Source organism: Zea mays, chromosome 4, assembly GCF_902167145.1.
Source record: "Zea mays cultivar B73 chromosome 4, Zm-B73-REFERENCE-NAM-5.0, whole genome shotgun sequence".
Classification (NCBI taxonomy): Eukaryota; Viridiplantae; Streptophyta; class Magnoliopsida; order Poales; family Poaceae; genus Zea; species Zea mays.
The window spans coordinates 82,104,417-82,129,364 of NC_050099.1; the positions used below are offsets into that span (position 1 = coordinate 82,104,417).

At 45.7% G+C, this 24,948-nt stretch overlaps 2 protein-coding genes across 2 annotated transcripts in view; one reads left to right on the forward strand and one right to left on the reverse strand.

Moving 5' to 3' along the window:
* LOC100502482 (uncharacterized) overlaps window positions 1-16,662 on the forward strand; it is a 45,720-nt gene extending 29,058 nt beyond the window's left edge. The window contains exons 9-18 of the mRNA NM_001196960.1: window positions 13,075-13,203; window positions 13,967-14,034; window positions 14,413-14,446; window positions 14,528-14,612; window positions 15,488-15,555; window positions 15,623-15,736; window positions 15,819-15,854; window positions 15,935-16,021; window positions 16,094-16,185; window positions 16,278-16,662. Of these exons, the coding sequence (NP_001183889.1) occupies window positions 13,075-13,203; window positions 13,967-14,034; window positions 14,413-14,446; window positions 14,528-14,612; window positions 15,488-15,555; window positions 15,623-15,736; window positions 15,819-15,854; window positions 15,935-16,021; window positions 16,094-16,185; window positions 16,278-16,380 (816 nt within the window). The 3' untranslated portion in view covers window positions 16,381-16,662. The remainder of the gene's footprint in view (window positions 1-13,074; window positions 13,204-13,966; window positions 14,035-14,412; window positions 14,447-14,527; window positions 14,613-15,487; window positions 15,556-15,622; window positions 15,737-15,818; window positions 15,855-15,934; window positions 16,022-16,093; window positions 16,186-16,277) is intronic.
* A 410-nt stretch (window positions 16,663-17,072) lies between these two features.
* On the reverse strand, window positions 17,073-19,644 carry LOC100381425 (Cation efflux family protein). The gene has a single exon (NM_001174266.1). It carries the CDS (start codon window positions 19,581-19,583, stop codon window positions 17,220-17,222), a length of 2,364 nt encoding a protein of 787 aa, NP_001167737.1. The 5' UTR covers window positions 19,584-19,644; the 3' UTR covers window positions 17,073-17,219.
* Window positions 19,645-24,948: the final 5,304 nt, after the last annotated feature.

A 24,948-nucleotide genomic window follows, 5' to 3' on the forward strand; every position in this document is an offset into this window, starting at 1 on the left:
GAAGCATGCCCTTTATGTGATCAAGAGCAAGAAACAGTTCAGCATCTGATGACTGGTTGTGTCTTCGCCAGGCAGTTTTGGCATAGCATCCTCTCCCCCTTTGGTATGGGCCACTTAACTCCAGGACCAGAAGATACTAATTTTGCTGATTGGTGGGGACTAGTGACCATTCAGGTGCACAGAAGCAAGAGAAAGGGAGTCAACAGTGCCATTATTTTGGGAGCATGGTGCCTTTGGTTGCATAGAAACAAAGTTATTTTCGATGGAGAGTTACCAACCATTGGCAAGGTGCATAGAAGTTTCATCGACGAGCTATCCTTATGGGTGCTGGCTGGTGCCAAACACCTCGGAAGCCTTGGGCTTGCTGCTGCTCTAGGCGCAGCAGGCCCGACCTAATTTTTTCCTTGGTCGTCTTTTTGTATCCTAGTCCTATGGATAGTTTTATTTATGCTTGTTGCTGGCCACCATAGGGTGGTTTTTTGTACTGGTCCTCTTGGACCTTAATTTCCCCTTCTTAATATAATGATGCGCAGCTCTCCTGCGTTTTTCGAGAAAAAAAAAGAATCATACCAATTGAAAAACTCTTTTTAAAATTAGGTGGTGGTGCGGTCCTTTTGCTTTGGGCTAATACTTTCTCCCCCTTTGGCATGAATCGCTAAAAACGGAGTCATTAGAGCCCTTATAATAACTTTCTCCCCTTTGGTCATAATTAAATAAGTGAAGACTATACCAAAGACGGAGTCCTTATCTCCCCAAAGATGGAGAGTTGCTCGGAGTGATGGCGAAGGATGAGTTACGGAGTGGAAGCCTTTGTCTTCGCCGAAGACTCCAATTCCCTTTCAATACACCTATGACTTGGTTTGAAATAGACTTGAAAACACATTAGCCATAGCATATGAAAGAGACATGATAAAAGGTATATAAAGGAGCTATGTGTGCAAATCAACAAAAGAAGTTCCTAGAATCAAGAATATTTAGCTCATGCCTAAGTTTGTTAAAAGTTTGTTCATCAAGTGGCTTGGTAAAGATATCGGCTAATTAATCTTTAGTATTAATGTAAGAAATCTCGATATCTCCCTTTTGTTGGTGATCCCTTAAAAAGTGATACCGAATGGCTATGTGTTTAGTGCGGCTATGCTCAATGGGATTATCCGCCATGCGGATGGCACTCTCATTATCACATAGAAGAGGGACTTTGGTTAGTTTGTAACCGTAGTCCCTAAGGGTTTGCCTCATCCAAAGTAGTTGCGCGCAACAATGTCCTGCGGCAATGTACTCGGTCTCGGCAGTAGAAAGAGCTACAGAATTTTGCTTTTTTGAAGCCCAAGACACCAAGGATCTTCCCAAGAACTGGCAAGTCCCCGATGTGCTCTTTCTATTAATCTTACACCCCGCCCAATTAGGGATGGCAACGGGTCGGATTCGGATCGGATATTGAAAATATTCACCCGCAGTCATATCCACGGTCACATATAATATCCGCCCGCGATTATATCCACGGATAGAAATTCATATCCATATCCATGCCCATCGGGTTTCGGATATCCATCGGATATCCATCGGATATGATAAACCATTTTCAACAATTGAATAACATAATTAATCAAAATGCTTCCTAATTCAACATCATACACAACTTAAAATTGAATAAAAATTTAAATATACATGTCCTTCAACAAGCAACATTCTCAACATGACAAAAATACATGTCTACATGTAACATGTCTCAACATGACAACAAATACATGTCTGTTTTTGGCCTTAAGCCTTTTGATTCTGATCCGATCCGAGTGTAGTGTTGTGTTGAGCACTTGAGCTAGTCAATGATAGTAGAATCATGTTCATCCTGGCAAACAACAAAATAGATAAATGGTTAAATCAATGATCAGATTCGATAATCAAAATATAAGAACATACTAAAGAGTTGAATCATGTTACCATTTCTTCCTCTTCATCCTCCAAACAAGTCATTAGTGCATTTATAAAACAGGATTGGTCGCCTAACATGTCAGCTCGGGCCCAAGCTTGCATACACATCAACCCTTCTACTGTTTTTGGAGCAAGTCTACTACGATGTGGGCTAATTACTCTCCCCCCAGTACTAAAGACAGACTCAGATGCCACTGTTGTAACAGGAATTGCCATTACATCTCGAGCAATTTTTCTCAAAGTTGGATACTTGATCCCTGCATATTGCCACCAATTGATAATGTCAAGCTCTTGAGTTCTTGGCAGTGTTGGCTCCTCCAAGTACAAATCCAACTCAGTCCGTACAAAGGTTGAATGCTCTTCTGGTTCCTCAGACAAGAATTTGTCAAATATGCCAAACATAAGGTCATCACCTTCATTGAGGACAACATTTCTATTTGATGTCCCTACACCATCAGTTGTTGCCATGCCCTCCATTGATACTTGATATTCCAATACCAACTCATACAACAAAGAGCGAACTCTACACACTTCATTGTTGGTTCTTTGATTGTCTTCCCCATAAATGGTGCTATAGAAAGCTTTCACAAACTTCAATTTGTATCTAGGATCTAAAACAGTAGCTACCTCCATAAGCCCATGAACATCTGTCCAATACTTTTTAAATTTTTCTTTCATCAATGCTGACATCTCTTCTACCTTAGGGATTGCACTAGTCCTCCATTTCTCAATAGCCAAATAAATACCACATATTTTAGGGAAAAAAAGGTTGGCTGTGACATAATTTGTTCCTGACAATAGCTCAGTTGCATCAAAAAACATCTTTAGTCTACTACAAAGCTCCCTAGCAAATTCCCAATCCTCTGTTGTTGGCTTAAATGAAGTACAAAGTCTTTCTTTACTTGCAAGGCGGTCAAATACTATTTGATACTCTAGTGCAGTGCTAAGCATAATATAAGTTGAATTCCATCTTGTCTTACAATCTAGAGCTATACTTTTATCATATTTAACATTCATTTGAGCAGCTGTGCGTTCAAAACGCTCATGTCTTTTTGGCGTGGCACACCAAAATGCAACACTATCACGTACCCTTTCAATGCCTTTATCCATAACAGTCATTCCATCTTTCACAATAAGATTAATGATGTGTGCTGCACAACGCATGTGTAACAATTTACCATCTAGCATGAGGGAGACGAGGGGCAACTTATCTTGCATAGAACTCATCAAACTATCATTGGTCGTGCAATTATCAAGAGTCACAGTCGACACCTTCTTTTCTATTTTCCAATCTTGTAGTACCTCATAAAGGACATCACTTATAACTTCACCAGTGTGTGGGGCGGGCACATATATGAACCTACAATAACCCAACATATCGATTTAAGCAACACCATCACAACAAGATTATAAGACTACAGTAGAGAACATGAAACGAAACAAAATATTACCTCAAAAGAAAAGATTTCAGCTTCCAATTATCATTGATAAAATGTACTGTAACCGACATGTATCCTTTCTTTTGGTGGTTTGCTGTCCACATATCAGTAGTTACAGCAATTCGAGATTGGCACTGTTGGAAGGAATTCACTAAAGAAAGTCTTTGCACCTCATACATATCCAATATGTCTTTTTTAATAGTGTTTCTGGACACTACTTTGAAAAGGGGTTGTAGTGCTGCACAAAATCTTCTGAACCCAACATGATCAACCATAGAAAGTGGGTACTCATGCACACAGATCATTAGCGCAAGTTCTTTTCTAGCAACTACTTGATCAAAAACATACTTCTCAACCACAGCTCCTCCCTTCTCATTTTTGCCCAACTTCAATATTGATTGCTTTAGGCCTTTTTGACACTGCTTAGATTGACAAGTTTTTAGATGACTACGCAAGTGAGTTGTGCCAGATTTACTATCTCCAACAAAATGCTTTTTACACCAATTGCATTCAGCTTTTAATTTGCCTCCTACTGTCACTTGTTCAAACTCTAGCCATACATCAGATTTGAGCTTTCTTTTGCTTCCAACAGTTACATTAGCATCTTCCCCAGCTACAACCACATTATCTGTACCTCCATCTATAGGTGTTGGAGTACCAGCAGCAGCAGCACTTGAGGACGGTGTCGGAGTATCAGTCGCAACACCAGCACTTGTTGGAGTAGTAGCACTAGCTCTGTTTGAGATCTGCCTACTTAAACCATCTTGTGAGGAGGGTGGTTGCGAGCCAGAGCCAATTCTAGACGTCATCCTGCTAATACATCACATGTCAAAACTGAACCAAATTGGAAACATCAAACGCAGGGTGAACCAAACTGAACCTGAAGGAACTGACGGCTTGCCTGGGTGACGGCGTGTAGGCGTGTAGGCGTAGGGATCCGGCGGCGGACACAGGAAAGAACGCCCTGCTCGGCTGCTCCTGCTTGGCCGCCTGGGTGACGGGCTGACGGCAGACAAAGCGTAGGGGATCCGGCGGCGGGGTCACGGCGCGCGTAGGGGACTAGGGGATCTGGCCTGCCCCTGCCTGGGTGACGGCGTCCGTAGGGGATCCGGCCTGCCACTGCCTGGGAGACGGCGCGCGTAGGGATCCGGCCTCCGGCGTCCGCGACCGCGCGTAGGGGATCCGGCCTCTGGCGTCCTGCGTCCGCGCGTAGGGATGGGGATCCGGCCTCAGGCCGTCAGGCGTCCGTGCGTGCTGCGTAGGGGTTGGGGTCTTGGGGATCTGGCTGCAGGATGAAAGCAGGATGCCTGGCCGCCTGGGTCCTGGGATTCAAGCAGAAATAGATCGGTGCCAACCCAGGCTTCGTAAACTGATAAGTGACAACGCTATTACTACTGCTGAACGGCCCATGTTCTGACAGTTTCGATGGATTTGATAGCCCATTGCCCAATTGGCTACCGGTGCTTTGGTGGGCTAAATATTATTTTGGTGGGCTGGCGCCTAGGCTCAATAATGGACTAATGATTAATTTCGGATATCCAACGGATTATCCGCGGGTGAAATTTAATATCCAAATCCATGTCTATTTTATCTCGGATCGGATACGGATCTAACCCGCGGGTCAAAAAACATATCCATATCCTAATCCGTCGGGTCGGATATCCGCCGGATATCCAAATCCACGGATTAAATTGCCATCCCTACGCCCAATCGGCATCGGAATAACCAATTAAATCAAATGTGTATCCCCTAGGATACCAAAGCCCAAACTTAGGAGTATAAACCAAATATCTCAAGATTCGTTTTACGGCCGTAAGGTGAGCTTCCTTAGGGTCGGCTTGGAATCTTGCACACATGCATACGGAAAGCATAATATCCGGTCGAGATGCACATAAGTAGAGTAAAGATCCTATCATCGACCGGTATACCTTTTGATCGACGGATTTACCTCCCTCGTCGAGGTCGAGATGCCCATTGGTTCACATGGGTGTCTTGATGGGTTTGGCATCCTTCATTCCAAACTTGGTTAGAATATCTTGAGTATACTTCGTTTGGCTTAGAAAGGTGCCCTCTTGGAGTTGCTTTACTTGAAATCCTAAGAAATATTTCAACTCCCCCATCATAGACATCTCGAACTTTTGTGTCATGATCCTACTAAATTCTTCACATGTAAACTCATTAGTAGACCCAAATATAATATCATCAACATAAATTTGGCATACAAACAAGTCATTTTCAAGAGTTTTAGTGAAGAGTGTAGGATCGACCTTTCCGACTTTGAATCCATTAGTGATAAGGAAATTTCTAAGGCATTCATACCATGCTCTTGGGGCTTGCTTGAGCCCATAAAGCGCCTTAGAGAGTTTATAAACATGGTTAGGGTACTCACTATCTTCAAAGCCGGGAGGTTGCTCAACATAGACCTCTTCCTTGATTGGTCCATTGAGGAAGGCACTCTTCACGTTCATTTGGTAAAGCTTGAAGCCATGGTAAGTAGCATAGGCCAATAATATACGAATTGACTCAAGCCTAGCTACAGGTGCATAGGTTTCACCGAAATCCAAACCTTCGACTTGGGAATATCCCTTGGCCACAAGTCGAGCTTTGTTCCTTGTCACCACACTATGCTCATCTTGCTTGTTGCGGAAAACCCACTTGGTTCCTACAACATTTTGGTTAGGACGTGGAACTAAATGCCATACCTCATTCCTAGTGAAGTTGTTGAGCTCCTCTTGCATCGCCACCACCCAATCCGAATCTTGTAGTGCTTCCTCTATCCTGTGTGGCTCAATAGAGGAAACAAAAGAGTAATGCTCACAAAAATGTGCAACACGAGATCTAGTGGTTACCCCCTAATGAATGTCGCCGAGGATGGTGTCGACGGGGTGATCTCGTTGGATTGCTTGGTGGACTCTTGGGTGTGGCGGCCTTTGTTCTTCATCCTCCTTGTCTTGATCATTTGCATCTCCCCCTTGATCATTGCCGTCATCTTGAGATGGCTCATTTGATTGATCTTCTCCTTCATCAACTTGAGCCTCATCCTCATTTTGAGTTGGTGGGGATGCTTGCGTGGAGGAGGATGGTTGATCTTGTGCATTTGGAGGCTCTTCGGATTCCTTAGGACACACATCCCCAATGGACATGTTCCTTAGCGCGATGCATGGTGCCTCTTCAATACCTATCTCATCAAGATCAACTTGCTCTACTTGAGAGCCGTTAGTCTCATCAAACACAACGTCACAAGAAACTTCAACTTGTCCGGAGGACTTGTTAAAGACTCTATATGCCCTTGTGTTTGAATCATATCCTAGTAAAAAGCCTTCTACAGTCTTAGGAGCAAATTTAGATTTTCTTCCTCTTTTAACAAGAATAAAGCATTTGCTACCAAAGACTCTAAAATATGAAATATTAGGCTTTTTACCGGTTAGGAGTTCATATGATGTCTTCTTGAGGATTCGGTGAAGATATAACCGGTTGATGGCGTAGCAGGCAGTGTTGACCGCCTCGGCCCAAAACCGATCCGAAGTCTTGTACTCATCAAGCATGGTCCTTGACATGTCCAATAGAGTTCGATTCTTCCTCTCCACTACACCATTTTGTTGTGGGGTGTAGGGAGAAGAGAACTCATGCTTGATGCCCTCCTTCTCAAGGAATCCTTCGATTTGTGAGTTCTTGAACTCCGTCCCATTGTCGCTTCTAATTTTCTTGATCCTCAAGCCAAACTCATTTTGAGCTCGTCTCAAGAATCCCTTTAAGGTTTCTTGGGTATGAGATTTTTCCTGCAAAAATAACACCCAAGTGAAGCGAGAATAATCATCCACAATAACTAGACAGTACTTACTCCCGCTGATGCTTATGTAAGCGATCGGGCCGAATAGATCCATGTGTAGGAGCTCCAGTGGCCTGTCGGTCGCCATGATGTTCTTGTGTGGATGATGAGCACCAACTTGCTTTCCTGCTTGGCATGCGCTAATCCTGTCTTTCTCAAAATGAACATTTGTTAATCCTAGAATGTGTTCTCCCTTTAGAAGCTTATGAAGATTCTTCATCCCAACATGTGCTAGTCGGCGGTGCCAGAGCCAGCCCATGTTAGTTTTAGCAATTAAGCAAGTGTCGAGTTCAGCTCTATCAAAATTCGCTAAGTATAGTTGACCCTCTAACACTCCCTTAAATGCTATTGAATCATCACTTCTTCTAAAGACAGTGACACCTACATCAGTGAATAGACAGTTGTAGCCCATTTTGCATAATTGAGATACAGAAAGCAAATTGTAATCTAAAGAATCTACAAGAAAAACATTGGAAATAGAGTGGTCAGGAGATATAGCAATTTTACCCAATCCTTTGACCAAACCTTGGTTTCCATCCCCGAATGTGATAGCGCGTTGGGGATCTTGGTTTTTCTCGTAGGAGGAGAACTTCTTTTTCTCCCCTGTCATGTGGTTTGTGCATCCGCTGTCGATTACTCAGCTTGAGCCCCCGGATGCATAAACCTACAAAACATGTTTAGTTCTTGACTTTAGGTACCCAAATGGTTTTGAGTCCTTTAGCATTAGAAACAAGAACTTTGGGTACCCAAACACAAGTCTTTGACCCCTTGTGCTTGCCCCCAACATATTTGGCAACTACCTTGCCGGATTTGTTAGCCAAAACATAAGATGCATCAAATGTTTTAAATGAAAAACTATGTTCATTTGATGCACTAAAAGTTTTCTTCTTAGGCAACTTAGCACGGGTTGGTTGCCTAGAGCTAGATGTCTCACCCTTATACATGAAAGCATGGTTAGGGTCAGAGTGAGACTTTCTAGAATGAATTCTCCTAATTTTGTACTCGGGATAACCGGCAGGGTATAAAATGTAACCCTCGTTATCCTGAGGCATGTGAGCCTTGCCCTTAACAAAGTTGGACAATTTCTTAGGAGGGGCACTAAGTTTGACATTGCCTCCCTGTTGGAAGCCAATGCCATCCTTGATGCCAGGGCGTCTCCCACTATAGAGCATATTCTAGCAAATTTAAATTTTTCGTTTTCTAAGTTATGCTCGGCAATTTTAGCATCTAATTTTGCTATATGATCATTTTGTTGTTTAACTAAAGTCATGTGATCATGAATAGCATTAACATCAACATCCCTACATCTATTACAAATAGACGTGTGCTCAACGGTAGATGTAGAGAGTTTGCAAGATTTTAATTCTACAACCTTAGCATGCAAAATATCATTTTTAGTTCTAAGGTCGAAAATAGTAGCATTGCAAACATCAAAATCCTTAGTCTTAGCAAGCAATTTTTCATTCTCAATCCTAAGGCTAGCAAGAGAAATGTTCAATTCTTCTATTTTAGCAAGCAATTCAACATTATCATTTGGAATTGAAATAGAATCAACCTTAGCTAACAAATTGGAATTTTCATTTCTAAGGTTGTCTATAGTCTCATGGCAAGTGCTTAGCTCACTAAATAATTTTTCACATTTTTCAACTTTTAGGCCATAAGCATTTTTAACCTTAACATGTTTTTTGTTTTCCTTAATTAGGAAGTCCTCTTGGGTGTCCAAGAGGTCATCCTTCTTATGGATGGCACTAATTAATTCATTTAACTTTTCTTTTTGTTGCATGTTTAGGTTGGCAAAAAGAATGCGTAAGTTATCTTCCTCATCACTAGCATTTTCATCACTAGAAGACTCATATCTAGTGGAGAATTTAGATTTAACCTTCTTCTTTTTGCCGTCCTTTGCCATGAGGCACTTGTGGCCGATGTTGGGGAAGAGAAGGCCCTTGGTGACGGCGATGTTGGCGGCGTCCTCGTCGTCGGAGGAGTCGCTAGAGCTTTCGTCGGAGTCCCACTCACGACAAACATGGGCATCGCCGCCCTTCTTCTTGTAGTACCTCTTCTTCTCCTTTCTTCTCCCCTTCTTGTCATCGCCCCTGTCACTGTCACTAGAAATAGGACATTTTGCAATAAAGTGACCGGGCTTACCACACTTGTAGCAAACCTTCTTGGAGCGAGGTTTGTAGTCCTTCCCCCTCCTTTGTTTGAGGATTTGGCGGAAGCTCTTGATGACGAGCGCCATTTCCTCATTGTCGAGCTTGGAGGCGTCGATTGGTTGTCTACTTGGTGTAGACTCCTTCTTCTTCTTCTCCGTCGCCTTAAATGCAACCGGTTGTGCTTCGGACGTGGAGGGGCCGTCAAGCTCGTTGATCTTTCGTGAGCCCTTGATCATAAATTCAAAGCTCACAAAATTCCTGATTACTTCCTCAGGAGTCATTAGTGTATATCTAGGATTACCACGAATTAATTGTACTTGAGTAGGGTTAAGAAATATAAGTGATCTTAAAATAACCTTAACCACCTTGTGGTCATCCCACTTTTTGCTCCCGAGGTTGCGCACTTGATTCACCAAGGTCTTGAGCCGGTTGTACATATCTTGTGGCTCCTCCCCTTGGCGAAGACGGAAGCGACCGAGCTCCCCCTCGATCGTTTCCCGCTTGGTGATCTTGGTGAGTTCATCACCCTCGTGCGCCGTCTTGAGCACGTCCCAAACTTCCTTGGCGCTTTTTAGTCCTTGCACCTTGTTGTACTCCTCCCTACTTAGAGAGGCGAGGAGTATGGTTGTGGCTTGGGAGTTGAAGTGCTCGATTTGGGCCACCTCGTCCTCATCATAATCCTCATCCCCTACGGATGGTACCTGTGCTCCAAACTCAACAACATTCCATATACTTTTGTGAAGTGAGGTTAGATGAAATTTCATTAAATCACTCCACCTAGCATAATCTTCACTGTCAAAGGTTGGCGGTTTGCCTAATGGAACAGAAAGTAATGGAGTATGTCTAGAAGTACGAGGATAGTGTAATGGGATCTTACTAAACTTCTTGCGCTCATAGCGCTTAGAAGTTATGGAGGGCGCGTCGAAGCCGGAGGTAGATGGCGATGAGGTGTCGGTCTCGTAGTAGACCACCTTCCTCATCTTCTTTATCTTGTCGCCACTCCGATGCGACTTGTGGGAGGAAGTCTTCTTCTCCTTCTTCTTTTCCTTCCTCTTCTCCTTGTTGCGGGACTCTCCTGATAGAGCTTTCTCGTTGCTTGTAGTGGGCTTTTCGCCGGTCTCCATCTCCTTCTTGGCGTGATCTCCCGACATCACTTCGAGCGGTTAGGCTCTAATGAAGCACCGGACTTTGATATCAATTGAAAGTCGCCTAGAGGAGGGGTGAATAGGGCGAAACTGAAATTCTCAAAAATAATCACAACTACAAGCCGGGTTAGCGTTAGAAATATAATCGAGTCCGCGAGAGAGGGTGCAAAACAAATCGCAAGCGAATAAGGAGTGAGACACGTGGATTTGTTTTACCGAGGTTCGGTTCTCGCAAACCTACTCCCCGTTGAGGTGGTCACAAAGACCGGGTCTCTTTCAACCCTTTCCCTCTCTCAAACGGTCCCTCGGACCGAGTGAGCTTTTCTTCTCAATCACTTGGAACACAAAGTTCCCACAAGGACCACCACAAGATTGGTGTCTCTTGCCTCAATTACAAGTGAGTTTGATCGCAATGAAGAATCAAAGAAAGAAGAAAGCAATCCAAGCGCAAGAGCTCGAAAGAACACAAGCAAATCTCTCTCACTAATCACTAGGGTGTTGTGTGGAGTTTGGAGAGGATTTGATCACTTGGATGTGTCTAGAATTGAATGCTAGAGCTCTTGTAAGTAGTTGAAGTAGGAAAACTTGGATGACTTGAATGTGGGGTGGTTGGGTGTATTTATAGCTCCAACCACCAAACTAACCGTTTGGTGGTGGCTGATTGTCGTATGGTGCACCGGACAGTCCGGTGCACACCGGACATGTCCGGTGCGCCAGCCACGTCACCAGGCCGTTGGGATTCGACCGTTGGAGCTTCTGACTTCTGGGCCCGCCTGGCTGTCCGGTGTACACCGGACAAGTACTGTAGATTGTCCGGTGTACCGTCTCGCGCGTGCCTGACTTCTGCGCGCTTCTGACGCGCATTAAATGCGCCTGCAGGTGACCGTTGGCGCGAAGTAGCCGTTGCTCTGCTGGTTCACCGGACAGTCCAGTGTACACCGGACAGTCCGGTGTACACCGGACAGTCCGATGAATTATAGCGGAGCAATTTCCCAAGGCTGGCGAGTTCCAGAGCCGCTCTTCATTGGGGCACCGGACAGTCCGGTGAATTATAGCGGAGCGCCTCTGGATTTTCCCGAAGGTGAGGAGTTCAGCGTGAAGTCCCCTGGTGCACCGGACACTGTCCGGTGGTGCACCGGACACTGTCCGGTGGTGCACCGGACACTGTCCGGTGGCACACCGGACAGTCCGGTGCGCCAGACCAGGGCACACTTCGGTTATCCCTTGCTCTCTTTGTTGAACCCAACTTTTGGTCTTTTTATTGGCTAAGTGTGAACCTTTGACACCTGTATAACTTATACACTAGAGCAAACTAGTTAGTCCATTTATTTGTGTTGGGCAATTCAACCACCAAAATCAATTAGGAACTAGGTGTAAGCCTAATTCCCTTTCAACGCCGGATCCAACACCACGGACACGAGGGCCCGGATGTTGTGCAGGTCGGCGGCTTGAGCGTGGAGAGCAACAATGAGGTCGGCGTCGAGGTCAGAGGCGTGGGGGTCCTCTGGGGGCTCCGCATCGGCGAGTGTCGGGCGACCGAGGAGGCGCTGCGTGGTGGCCATCTGGTGGTCAGAGCGGCGCCCAGGGCACGCTCACGCTCCAGGGCGAGGGAGGCAGCGCGCTCGCGCTCCCGCGAGGCCGTCACAGCGGCCTGGATCGTAGCGAGGGTGCCGACGAGCGGGGAGCCGGTGGTGGGGAGTGCGGAGGGCGCGACTGTGTGACTCCAGGTGGGTGAAGCGAAGGCGGGGAAGCCCGGCGGGGAGCCGCGACGCAGGGGCAGCGGGGAAGCGGCGTGGATCGGCCCAAGGCCGGCGATGTAGGGGGCCCCTCCATGGGCGAGCTCGCTGCTGAGTGCAGCAGGGGCGTGCGTGCCATGGTCGGTGGTGACCCCGACGTTGGATCCGGCCGCAGTGGTGGCGGCAGTGGAGGCGTCCATCGGGCGAAGACGCAGCAGGGGCGTCTGGACGGAGGCGCGGTCTGGCTAGCGGCGCGGTGGCCTGGGCGGGTGGCGCCCGAGCGGCGGGCGGCGCGGCAGGGGCCTGGCGCGGTTGCGGCTGGCGGCGCGACAGCGTCCTGGCGCGGACGTGGCTGGAGTGTCGAGGGGCGCTGGGCCAACTGGCGACGCGGCGAACAGGGAGGGAGGGAGGGCCGGCGATGGGAGGCCGGCGGCTGAGGGAGAGGGACCGGCGCAATCACGGCTGGGGCGGCGTCGGGGCGCCGGGACTGCTGGCGGCGCGGCGAGCAGGGAGGGAGGGAGGGCCGGAGTTGGGAGGCCGGCGGCTGGGGGGCCGGCGGCGGCTGTAGGGGAGGAGGAAGCCCCCGGCGGCTGTAGCTGCTGTTGGAAAACCTAAACCTAAGCTGATCCCATGTTGGAATGCGAACACATGACCCTAAACAGGGTTGGGAGTGGTATTAATAGACTTAGTAAATGGGTCAGGCCCATTACAGTGAGGGTGAGACGGTAATTACAAGGGGAACACCCCAAACCCTAGACGGGTAGTCTAACACTCCTAAAACTTAATCGACATGGTTCTGGTCAATATTTTATTTCTTCTTTGATCTGAGCATTTTTTTTGCAGGCTTTTCCTGCTGGTTCTGGTCCCAATGACCGTACTACATACATGTTCACTTATGTTGATCCAACATTTGGAGGCCCAAAGCTAGAAGAACTTTTGGAAGTGTTTTGGGATCTTATGCCTGCTTACCAGGTGAATGGTGTTCTCAGTGTTCTACATATTTATTTTTTTAAAAAAATTAACATGTTTTTTTAATCAAATCAATAACATTTGTATAAGTAACTTGGTTTAGGTCCATACTTAGATATGTATGTATAACTGAATACCATTTCTACAATTTGTTCAATACTCAAATAGGCATGAGTCGATCAAGGAAGATGGTTTTTCTAACAGCATAAGTGCTGGTATAATTACTAAGTAATGGAATACATCATGCCATTATGTATATTCATTTTGCACCATATATCCATGATTAAAAATTTGCATAGCAAAAGTTTGTTGCATTATTAGTCATACAATATCTGTTACATGAATAAAAAACACAACATATGAGGCCAGGGGCTTGTGTTGTACTTATGTTGATCGTTTTGCCTACCTTTTTCTCTTAGGTGTCAAATATGATGTTGTTAAGAATTCTTGTTTCTTATTCTGATAGTTCTTCACAACAGTGGGCCCTGTTGGCTTTGATTTTACAACAAAAGTCTGATGCGTCCATGGAAGTTCCCTTGTCTATTTTATAGGTTAGTGTCATTTTTTGATTGCTTAGTTGCATATGCTCTAATCATAGCATATGCAAGCTGAAATGCTGGAAACCGTCTAATTAATCAATTGAAATTGAAAATGTGACTCACCAGTCTATCCAATTTGCACGAATTGATATATATTATGTTCGTTGTCATTTGCATATTATGATTATCATTTTTATTTATTTAGTTATTTATTGTGTTCTTTGTAGGATGTGCTTCTTCAAAATTTGGATATAAGAAGAGTTATATTTGGAATTTTCCCAACTTATCGGGATAGGTATGGCCTACATCCTTCCTCTTTTCTCATGCCAATCCATGTTAAATTTTTTGCATCATGCTTGACCTAAATGTGAGAAATATTATACAAAGAAAACAGTTGGTTTGTGGTGTTACAATGGAGTATTTTGATAGACACTCTTATTTATTCCTCAAAAAATGCAAACCCTTTAGATGCTCATCTGATACCTGAGAGCAGCGTATTTTGTGTATACATCTCTAGTGTATAAACATGCGAGGGGTAAGACCCAACATTTAGCTGCAAGGCATCTGCAGAGTTCTGTAGTTTGCCAGTATTTCAGTTCTGATTATGCCACATATTGGTACTTATTTTCTTAGTTGAGTGTGCTAAATCTGACAAACAATTCCACCATTTCAGCCCCTTGCCAGCTGCATTTGACCGTATCTTACAGGCATGTGATTTTCTCTTAACAGAAGCCTTATTACTCCTGCACCTGCAAGTATTCTCAATCACTGATGCTCTTGCATTTCAGGTTGGCGATGCTAGTGGAATACAGTCACCTGTTTCTTTTGGAGGTTTTGGAAGCTTGACGAGACATCTTGGCCGTTTGTCTAGTGGTTTGTCTGTTGAATTATCCTTTTCTTAATATATAACTGTTTGATTATCAAAAAAAAGGAATATGTTTGATCTAATATTAAGAAAACAGAGCAAAGAGTGCTGCAGCCACCGGGGCCAGTGCCAATACAGAAACGGAATGCCCGTGTAGCCACCTATGTGTCCAGAAAAAGTTATTTGCACCATCAACCACAGAAGCAGCAAAGAGTGCTGCAGCATTAGGGCATATACAACCTCATTTAATATGAAGTCTCTTGAGGGGTCTTTAGGGGGTTAGATAAAAAAATACAAAAGACGGGCTCTTCACGAATATTGTTTATATTGTCTCTTAACTGCATTTATAGTCTAGAGGCTTGTATCACAGAGTCTTTTAAGTGTCTCTTATACTTAGAAAACCGAACCAGAGTCTCAAAGTTGTACATGCCAGGTTGTACATGCCCTTAGAGTGAACAAGTGACTGCAGGTCCTTCTAAGGGCCGTCATTCCTGGCCTTCCTTAACCAGAGCCACCTCATGTTCAGCGAGACAGCGACCAACCCAAAGCTTCTAAATTATGGATTCCAAGACCGCCTTGGTTGAGTGACCTGCAGACTCTTTCCCAACCAACAAGACAATGCCCTCCTTGTACGTTTATTCGACCTTTCTAGAGGAACCTCTTCTAATTTTATCAATGACTTTAAAAACTCATTCAGAGCAGCGCAAATACGGAGAGGCTACTTTGAACCCGTTACCTGACTCAGTGAGACAACTCTTACCAGTGCACCAGACCTGCCCTTCTGCAGTATCACTTTATTGATGATGAATTTTGGATAGCTCTACATGTGCTGGTTTCTTATCATTTGATTTCACATACTTCTTTTTTTTATTTTGGGGTTAAGGTATATGTGAAGCAGTTGAAGGTGATTTCCTGGATGCTCATAGTTTGCAGCTGCTCAACCCTTACATGGTTAGTGTATGCCATAGCCATTTCGATACAATTTGAAGTGGAAGCTTATTCGGTTTTGGTATTGCAGCCAAACTTAAGTGCATCATGGTTGTTCCAACGAGCGATGTCAGTAAGGCCACATGTCAATGTTTCACCAACCTTTATCAATGAGCTTCTCTTTGCTAATTTTCAGTCAATGCAGGTAACTTAAGGTACCTAAAAGTACACCATTGCATCAATAATTCTATTCATCTTATATGAATTTTGATTTCCTTCAATGTCAGAAACTAGGGGATTCGGTACTTCGGCCATTTCTACAGGTTGCTGCTTGGACATTGTATGCGTTGTTATATCCATAAAGAAATACTTGTCTTTCACTTATGGGACTGCACATTTGTAGGATGTAATACAGTTTGGACCTCTTGTGAAAACTTTGGGGCTAGTAATGATCACTAGACCACAAATTTTACCTTCCATATTTAAGCAGGTAGGCTTTTGAAAAGGCATCATTTTCTCATGAGGCTGAAGTCTGTTAGTAATTTATTCTGTTTCCTCCTAGGTTGGACTGGGAGTCATCCTTGAGTGGTCAGGCCATTTTATGATGCTTGGTTACTACACATTCCTTTCTACCTATATTGATCCGATCCTGAGGTACAACTGTTGTCACCTGTACCTAATATCAAAATTCTCACTTTTGACATCTAAGAGTCTGACGTGCTTCCGATTTTTATAATATTTTGAAGGTCTTGGGTGGAATCCTTGCCCCCACGGGACAAATATCAGTGGAAACGGTACCTGGAAGCTTGGAGATATGGAGCCGGTTTAGATTACCGCCAAGGGGAATAAACTGTTTCACTAAAAACACATGAAAGTTTCCTCAGAAACAAAATTATGTATAGATACATGAATATAGCACTGTCAGGGGAAAGATGAATAGAGTACATATATGATCTCTGATTGATTTAGTTTTCCTTTTCCAGAGCACAAGATTGAACATCAAGTTTAGAATGTGTATTATCTAGTTTCACTTGTAATTTGCCCACTTTACTGAACTGATGGAGTGAATATGTATAGTACTCTAGAATTTCAAATAATGCTGAATGGAGCTGAGATGCTCAATATTTGTTGATCAATGTATCAATTATGTGAAATAAAAGTAAATGTCCGGTTTCATTCAGATTGCAAGTGTAACAACAAAATAAACAGCCATTTACACATGTTGGTAAAGAGAATTTTGTGATTTACTTTACCATAAGATAATTACTAATGTAAATAATAGATGCCTGGAAGTTGTGAAATGGTCTATTTAGAGCCAGTTAGAGAAAGATGTCAGTGCAGCAATAAACCGACGCTGTAAGAAGTGTTGTTATGTCTCATAATATTCCGTTATCAGGTCCATAGGATGATAGGAGGACCACTATTGAGTTGCAAAATTATCAATATGCACAATAACAGATGGATGGGGGTATGATTTGCTGTTGCACCAAACATCATTTGGATTCAAAATTGATTGCTTCAAGCCTACAACAGAGTATGCTATTCCTGAACGACAAGCTGCATACTTGCATTTAGATGAAAAAAAAAATACTTCCATGATACATTTGAAACGGATGGCTCCTGTATGGAGTGTCAAAAAACTTCTCTATGTCAAATCCTATCATACTATCAACATTCAACAACTCTTGCTACCTTTTAACACACTCAATCTCGATAATCAGATCTTGAACCCCAGCTTCTTGAAATATCCGTGAAGCTTTATTTCTTATGGAAGACTTGTCAGCTTCTGCTGATACATGTAACTGAAAAGTACCTACAGTGTCAGTGTTAGTTAAGTTCCATACATGAACATTGTTGACTCCAAGGACGTCCTCGATCTTCATAACATCATCCAATGCTACAGCCAAATCCTTTTCATGATTTCTTGGGACTCTCTGCAACAGAATTTCCGCAGAATTCCTTAACAATGGAATAACAGAAGATACGATCATTACAGAAATGAATACTGAGCATATCGGATCAGCTATAAGCCATCCCTTGTACTTGATCAGTAAGGTCGATATTACAACACCAACGCTTCCCATTGTGTCAGCTAGGACATGCAAGAAGATTCCTTCCATGTTGTGATCAATGTGGTGCCGGTGTCCTGGCTTATTACTGTTTCCAGAATCTGATGGTCTCAATCCTTCTTTTGAAGAGTGACTTTCTGTGTCATGAGAAGATATATTGCTAAGAGGAATGTCAAGAAGCTGTTGCTCAACAGTAATATTGTTGCAATTTTGATGAGAATGATCTCTGCTCTGATGGCAATGTTCCGAATGTTCATGGTGATGATGCTCATGGCCATGCTTCTCCTTGCAGGTGTTATCCATGATATTGTTATGAATGCCCTCACTTTTACTATTCCCATGGTGATCATGGCGATGGTTGTCATCTCCATGATGATCACAACATGCCTTCACATTATTCGCACCGTGATGATCATGATTATGATGTTTGTGCTCTTCATGGCCATGGTGTTGATGATGTTCATGACCATGATGTGAATGAGAATGTGAGTGAGAACAGGTACCACCATGAGCATGGTGGTGCTCCTCATGAAAGAACACCAATCCGATTATGTTTACAACAAGTCCACCTATCGAAACTGACAAAAGACTACTAGTTGATATTTCCCTAGGCTCAAGAATCCTCTCAAACGACTCCAACACAATCAGCACACCAACAAGAACCAAGAACACTGCATTGACATACCCTGACAGAACCTCAAACCTGCCCCTTCCAAAGTTGTACATCCCATTTGCAGGCAATCTCGCAATGTAGGACGCATAGAGACCAATTGCCAGTGCAGCACAATCAAACAACATATGGCAAGCATCAGAGATCAGCCCAAGACTATCACTCACAAACCCACAGCCAAATTCCACAAACATGTAGGCTGTATTGATCAATAGAAACACAGCAATCTTTCTCGACTTCCGCTCACTCAAGATATGCCTAACTGGACCCATGATTGCTTCAAAAACTGACTCTGAGATATCTTCAGTTCCATGCTCCACATATCCTGCAGGGATCAGCTCCCTGCTGGCGATCCACAAGAGGAACCCACAAATCAAGAATCCTGGTAAAGACAGCTTTGGGTAGTACAGCAGCTCCAGAACAAGAGTGCATAAGAACGTCAGTGCAAAATCCACACTCGGCCTACCGCCGCCGCTGCCATGCTCCTGCCGTCGCTCCAAAGCCATGCCAAAGAAGGCAGAGTTAAGCAGCAGCCACCAGACCGGGCCGATCGGCACTGCTCCATCAGGAGGACCATCGCCCGCATCGCTGGCACCGAAAAAGGAGAGACCCACAAGCGCTGGCACAGAGAGAAAGGCAGCAGCGAGAGCAAATGCCGCCGCCCGGGCGAGCCGAGTGCGTGTGGCATGCCGCGCCGCGGCCGATTGTTCGGTCGAGGAAAGGAAGCCAGCGGCGAAGGGGATCGCGAGGATCACGGAAGGGGAAGGGGAGATGCAGACAAGGGATAAGGCGGCGACGGCGGTGGAGATGACTCGGCGGCGGGAGGGCCGGCGCAGGGCGCGGGCGAGCAGGGAGCCCGCGGAGTCCGCGAGGACGAGGAGGCCCGGGGCGGGGAGGATGCGGAGGGCCACGAGCCGGAGGAGGATAGAAAGCGCGAGGAGGAAGGCCGGGCGGACGAGAGCGGGGAACCCGGGGAACGGGCGGTGAGGCTGGTGGGTCTTCCGGGAAGCGGCGGCGAAGTGGTGGAGGAGGAGGGCGGCGGCCGAGAGCAGCGCGAGGGGCGGGGAAAACGCGAGCGCGTGGGCCAGGGAGGGGAGCGCGCGCACGGCGGGCGCGAGGAGGAAGAGCGCGTGCAGCACGATTAGGCGGAGGAGCCCGTCGGCGTAGCGGGAGGACGGCGGGGCGGCGGAGGAAGGGAGTCCGCGGGCTTTCGACGGGGTCGGGAGCGGCGTGGAGGGGAAGCGGAAAGAGGGGTGCGCGGAGAGCCGCGGCGGCACGGCCAGCCGGAGGTGCGGCGCGTGGCGGCCGGACATGGGCGGCGGCGGCGGATCCGGAACGGAGGGCGGGGTGCCGGTGGCGGTGGACCGGGAGAGGAGAGGCGTGGACTGGTCACCACTGCCTCCGCCTCGCGGTACGGACTACAGTGATTGGTTTGGTTGGTTAGACGCTGGGCTGGGCTTGAATATTCAGATGTGCGAAGGACAGATAGATAGGCCCAAAGCCTGCTCCACGTTCTACTGGGCCATGCGGAATCTTTTCTGAAACAATCCAGGCATCTAAAAAATCAAATTACTCATATTAAGTCGTTGGTCCTTTCATAAAACTGAATCTCTACTACTTCTTAAAAGGGTAACAAGGGCGTCCACCACCGTCATCACCACGGCTCCGCCTCCCCCGCCGCTAATCTCGCGGCCGATCCGCGCCCGCCCCGTCCCCGCATCCCCGCAGCAGCCGTCACCAGCGGGGTCATCCATGGCATCGCGGGATCCACTCCCTCGCCCTCCCCCCGCTAATCTCGCGGCTGATCCGCGCCCGCCCCATCCCCGCATCTCGCAGCCGCAACCGCCCCACCCGCATCTCAGAACTGTAATCGATGCCACAACCGCCGCCCTTCGGCGATGCTCGGGTCCGAGCGGGAGGGACAATGGCAGAAGAGCGTCGTTCCCGACATCAAAGCGCGGTCTCGTACGACCCAGACCCGCGTCGCCCGCTGTCCTTCTCACCCGCACCTCCCGCTCACGACGCCTGGGTCTGAGCGGGAGGGACGACGACGGAGGAGCTCTGTTGTCGGCGTCTCCAGTGAGCCAGCGGGCAACGGCTATCCAGCGCCAACGGTCGACTTCAAAAGTACCTGCCACGTGAACAGTGCCGCGGTAGAAGTCAGAGCCGCGAAGTTAGAGGGCACCGGACTATCCGATGTGGCACCGGACTATCCGATGCCGCAAGAAGACAAAAGCCCCAACGGTCGAATTCGCTCCGAACCCTAACGGTTGGGTGATGTGGCGGCGCACCGGACTGTCCGGTGCGCCCATCGCCAGCAGCCTCCCCAACGGCTATGGAAGTGGTTGGGGGCTATAAATACCCCCCAACCACCTCATTCATATCCATCCAAGCATTCCAAACATTGCATTCAATACAAGAGCAAAAGACTCCACTCCAAGACACGTCAAATAGATTGGATCCTCTCCAAAGCCTCCAAATCAACTCAATTCTATTAGGGACTTGAGAGAGGGTTTTCTTGTGTTCTTTGTTGCTCTTGTTGCTTGGCTCGGACTTTTTCTTTTCCATTCTTATTCTCAAGTGCTTTTAAGCGAGACAAGAGACACCAAGTGTGTGGTGGTCCTTGTGGGGTCTTAGTGACCCGTGAGATTAAGCAAGAAGGCTCACTCGGTCTAAGTGACCGTTTGAGAGAGGGAAAGGGTTGAAATAAACCCGGTCTTTGTGACCTCCTCAACGGGGACTAGGTTCTTTGAACCGAACCTAGGTAAAACAAATCACCGTGTTGACTCGCCTTATTTCTTGGTTGATTTGTTTTCCCTCTTTTTCCGACTTGAATTTAACTCTAACGCTAACCCCGACTTAAAGTGTGTGTTTAAAGTTATAAATTTCAGGATTCGTCTATTCACCCCCTAAAGCGCTCCAATCCTCTGGGATTCAAATGTGATACAATTACTAGTCCCAGGAGGCTAGTAAACACATTTATACATCAGATTATTTCAGATCTGCTTAAACGAGACAAACCTATAAAGGTGGCAATAAACTTTAAGAGTTGGTCCATAACTCGGGACATATCATCAGAGTGGGGCTGAAGCAGCCCGATATACGAAGCGAAGCAAATCAGCAGTCCAACAGCCACAGGCAAGGTCCATAACTCTAACTCTTACCCGATCAACGATCACCTTCTCTGAAAAACAACAAATAAGCAAGGGTGAGTACTTATGTACTCAGCAGCCCACCTTCACCCGCGGAATGGGGAAATCAGATATAATGCATGGAATATGTGGAGCTCAGGATATTTTGCAGAAACAACAATATTTGATGCAGGGTTGTTTTGTAAAAAATTTTGTATTTTTCAAAGAGCATCCTCTCCCAAAGGAGCAGTAAGTTTTTCCATATAGAACAAAATCCCCTGGACTAAACCATCCAGGTATCTCAGCAGTTTCCCACTGGTTTTTATTTTCAAAAACAGCTATTGGACTTCCTGTCCACCATAGCTCACGGCTCAACCGCCAGACCTTTTAAAAACCACTTTTCAAAAGCATTTTCGGAAAACAAAACACTAATTGTCATACCACACCAGACTCGTCCATTCCAGTGGACACGGACTATTCGAATAGGTTTGAACTCTGCGCAAAGGTGTACACTTTACCCACTAGTCTGGTTTCTGCAATCTCACCGTCGTGAGATCCGAATGCCGAATCTCTCTCTTTCCTCGCACGCCCTTACCTTAACGGTTATACCGGAAGGAGTCAGGACACCACCATGTCCAAACCGGACAAAATATTCCCCCTCATTATCCTCCCGGTGCTCCCCAGCCATCATAACCCTTGGGTTTGGACCATACGAGTTCAGATTGAGTGACTGCCCATACAGTCTCGAGTGGTTGTACTAGTCATGAGTACAGGTAGTGAAGGATGACAAACCGATCCTTATATGAGGGGACACTCCTTCTGCTCACACCTAACCCGGCTGAGACAACACTCGAGGCCCTCCCCTAAACCAGGGAGTCCCTGATCATCCCGTTCAAAAGGTGATAAGGGTGACAACCCTTCATCATACCCATTTTGGAAAACATTTTCTTTTGAAAACTCACACCTTTTCTCAAATCATTTGTAACAAAGGTATCAAGGAGTAGAAAGATTTATTGCGGCAAGCGGCTGGGTGGCCATAATAACTTGTCTCAATGTCATATCATGCATAAAATACTAGGTTGAGGGTTGTGGTTGAAAAATCATAGGTAATTTATGCATCAAAGGGATCCAATGAGCTTGCCGTGCTTATCCGGCGAAGAGGGGGAGAGCTCGCAGAACTGGCTTCTGGCTCCATCGCTTGGCGTAGACTTGCAGATCTGGCCTCCACGAGACGGCACGAGCGCTCCGATAACTATGCAACATGAATAAGCAAACATACAAACCAGCAAGTATATCAACAGATATTTAGTATAGTGGTCAGAATAGCGATATATGGATGGGTAGAGTCTCGAGTAGAATCTGTGTCATGTGGTGTTGAGATACTACTAGTGGTGGAGCGGAGGTGCTTACCAGGAGGGTGGACTGGAGTCAAAGCGACACTATGTGTGTAGCCGACAGAGCGGAGTAACTGAGTGGGTGGGGTGTTTGCCTTGGCTGAGGGTGTTGAGTGTGTGTGGAGAGGGAGATGGTAGCTGGGTGTATGTGGTGTAGTACAGTAGAGTTCACTGTTGATGAGAATAGTGACGAATGAATCGTCTGACTTAGTATGAACAGGAGAGTTATAGGCAGAATATGTGACAAGAGTATTTTGGGAGTTTTCTGGAATATGAACCATGCTTAAGGGATGACATGGTTGGATAGGGAATAGTTTGATAAGAATTTAGAAACAAGAATTATTGCAATCTGAGTTTGGAAGCCTGGTTCGAAGGAATCTCAAAGTTAAGCATGCCCAACTTGGAGAAACCTGGGATGAGTGACCAGATGGGAAGTTCCCACTGGAAGGAAAATCACAGTCACAGGAGTTCGTATGACTAGAATATTGGTCTGGTAGGTCTTAGGTGGACTGGACAGCATGATGGATGAGTAGTTGAAATTTGGGATGATCGGATGATCGACGAATAGTAATGATGAATAGTGACGACGAAAAAGTAATTATAGATATCATCGATGAATAGTCGTATGAACGAACGATGAACGATGAATAGTGATTATGAACGAACGATGAACGATGAATAGGAACTATGAACGAAAGGACGAATGATCGAATGATCGGACGAACGAACGATCGGAATTTCGGCAGCATAACGGCTGGACAAAGATTTTCTGGACGAACGATGAATAGGGACTATGAACGAATGATGAACGATGAATAAGAACTATGAACGAACGATCGAATGATCGAACGAACGAACGATCAGAATTTCGACAGCATAACGGCTGAACAAAGATTATCTGGACGAACGATCGAACGATCGGACGAACGAACCATGAACAATCGGACGAACGATCGAACGATCCAACGAACGAACGAACAAACTAAGAATAGGTGGACGAACGATCGAAGAACGACCGAACAATCCTTGTGCTAGTGTGTGCTTGTGTGGGCGTGTGGGGGGAGGGAGAGAGTTGCCATGAAATGGCTTGGGTGGCTTGAGAGGAGGCCCTTGCCCCTCTATTTATAGGCTCGATGGGGGATTAGGGGGAGGGAGGCGAGGATTAGTGGGAGGATGAAAGGATTAGTGGGAGATAAACATGTATTTGTCTTGTATAAGTGTAATTAGCTTGTAGAGCTCACCGTATGACACCGGAGGCGTACGTATACGTATGGTCATGAGGAAAGTTATGAAGAAAATATTTGTAGGGACTTCAAAAATGATTCTGAAGGTATTTCTCAGGAGGAAAATATTTGGAGAATTATCGGTGGAATATTTGGGCAGTATTTCTGGAAAGAATCAGAGAGGGATCACTGGGAAATATCTGGGCAGTATCTCTGGAAAAAATTTGAGGGGGATCCCTAGGGAAATATTTGTACGATATTTTGAGGAGGATTGTAGAGAGAATATAGACCACTATATTTTATTTGTTGATATCAACTCGCAAACAAACATTTTGAAATGAAATTTGAAATTCATTTTGAATTTAGAGCAAGTTTGAGAAAATTTCAAGATTCAAATTTTTGGGATGCTACACCCCCCTCTAGGCGACTTTCAATTGGTATCAGTGTCAGTGCTTCATTAGAGTCTAACAACTTGAAGTGATATCGGGAGATCACGCCAAGAGGGAGATTATGACCGGCGACAGGTCCGCAAGCTCGGGGAGGACTCTCTCAAGGGAGTCCGGCAACAAACACAAGGAGGAATCCTCTTCCTCCATCAAGTCGCATCGGAAAGGTGACAAGAATAAGAAGATGAAAAAGGTGGTCTACTACGAGACCGACTCTTCGTCACCCTCCACATCAAGCTCTGAGTCATCCGTCGCTTTTAAGCGCCATGAGCGCAAGAAGTATAGTAAGATGCCTCTTCGCTATCCCCGTATTTCAAAGTGCGCTCCATTACTTTCCGTTCCCCTAGGCAAACCACCATATTTTGATGGTGAAGATTATTGTATGTGGAGTGATAAAATGAGGCATCATCTAACCTCACTCCACGAAAGCATATGGGACATTGTTGAATTTGGAGCGCAGGTACCTAAGGTGGGGGACAAAAAC

Excerpts from the sequence above, each read along its gene's own strand:
- LOC100381425 (NM_001174266.1), bottom strand. The coding sequence starts at position 19,583 with ATGTCCGGCCGCCACGCGCCGCACCTCCGGCTGGCCGTGCCGCCGCGG.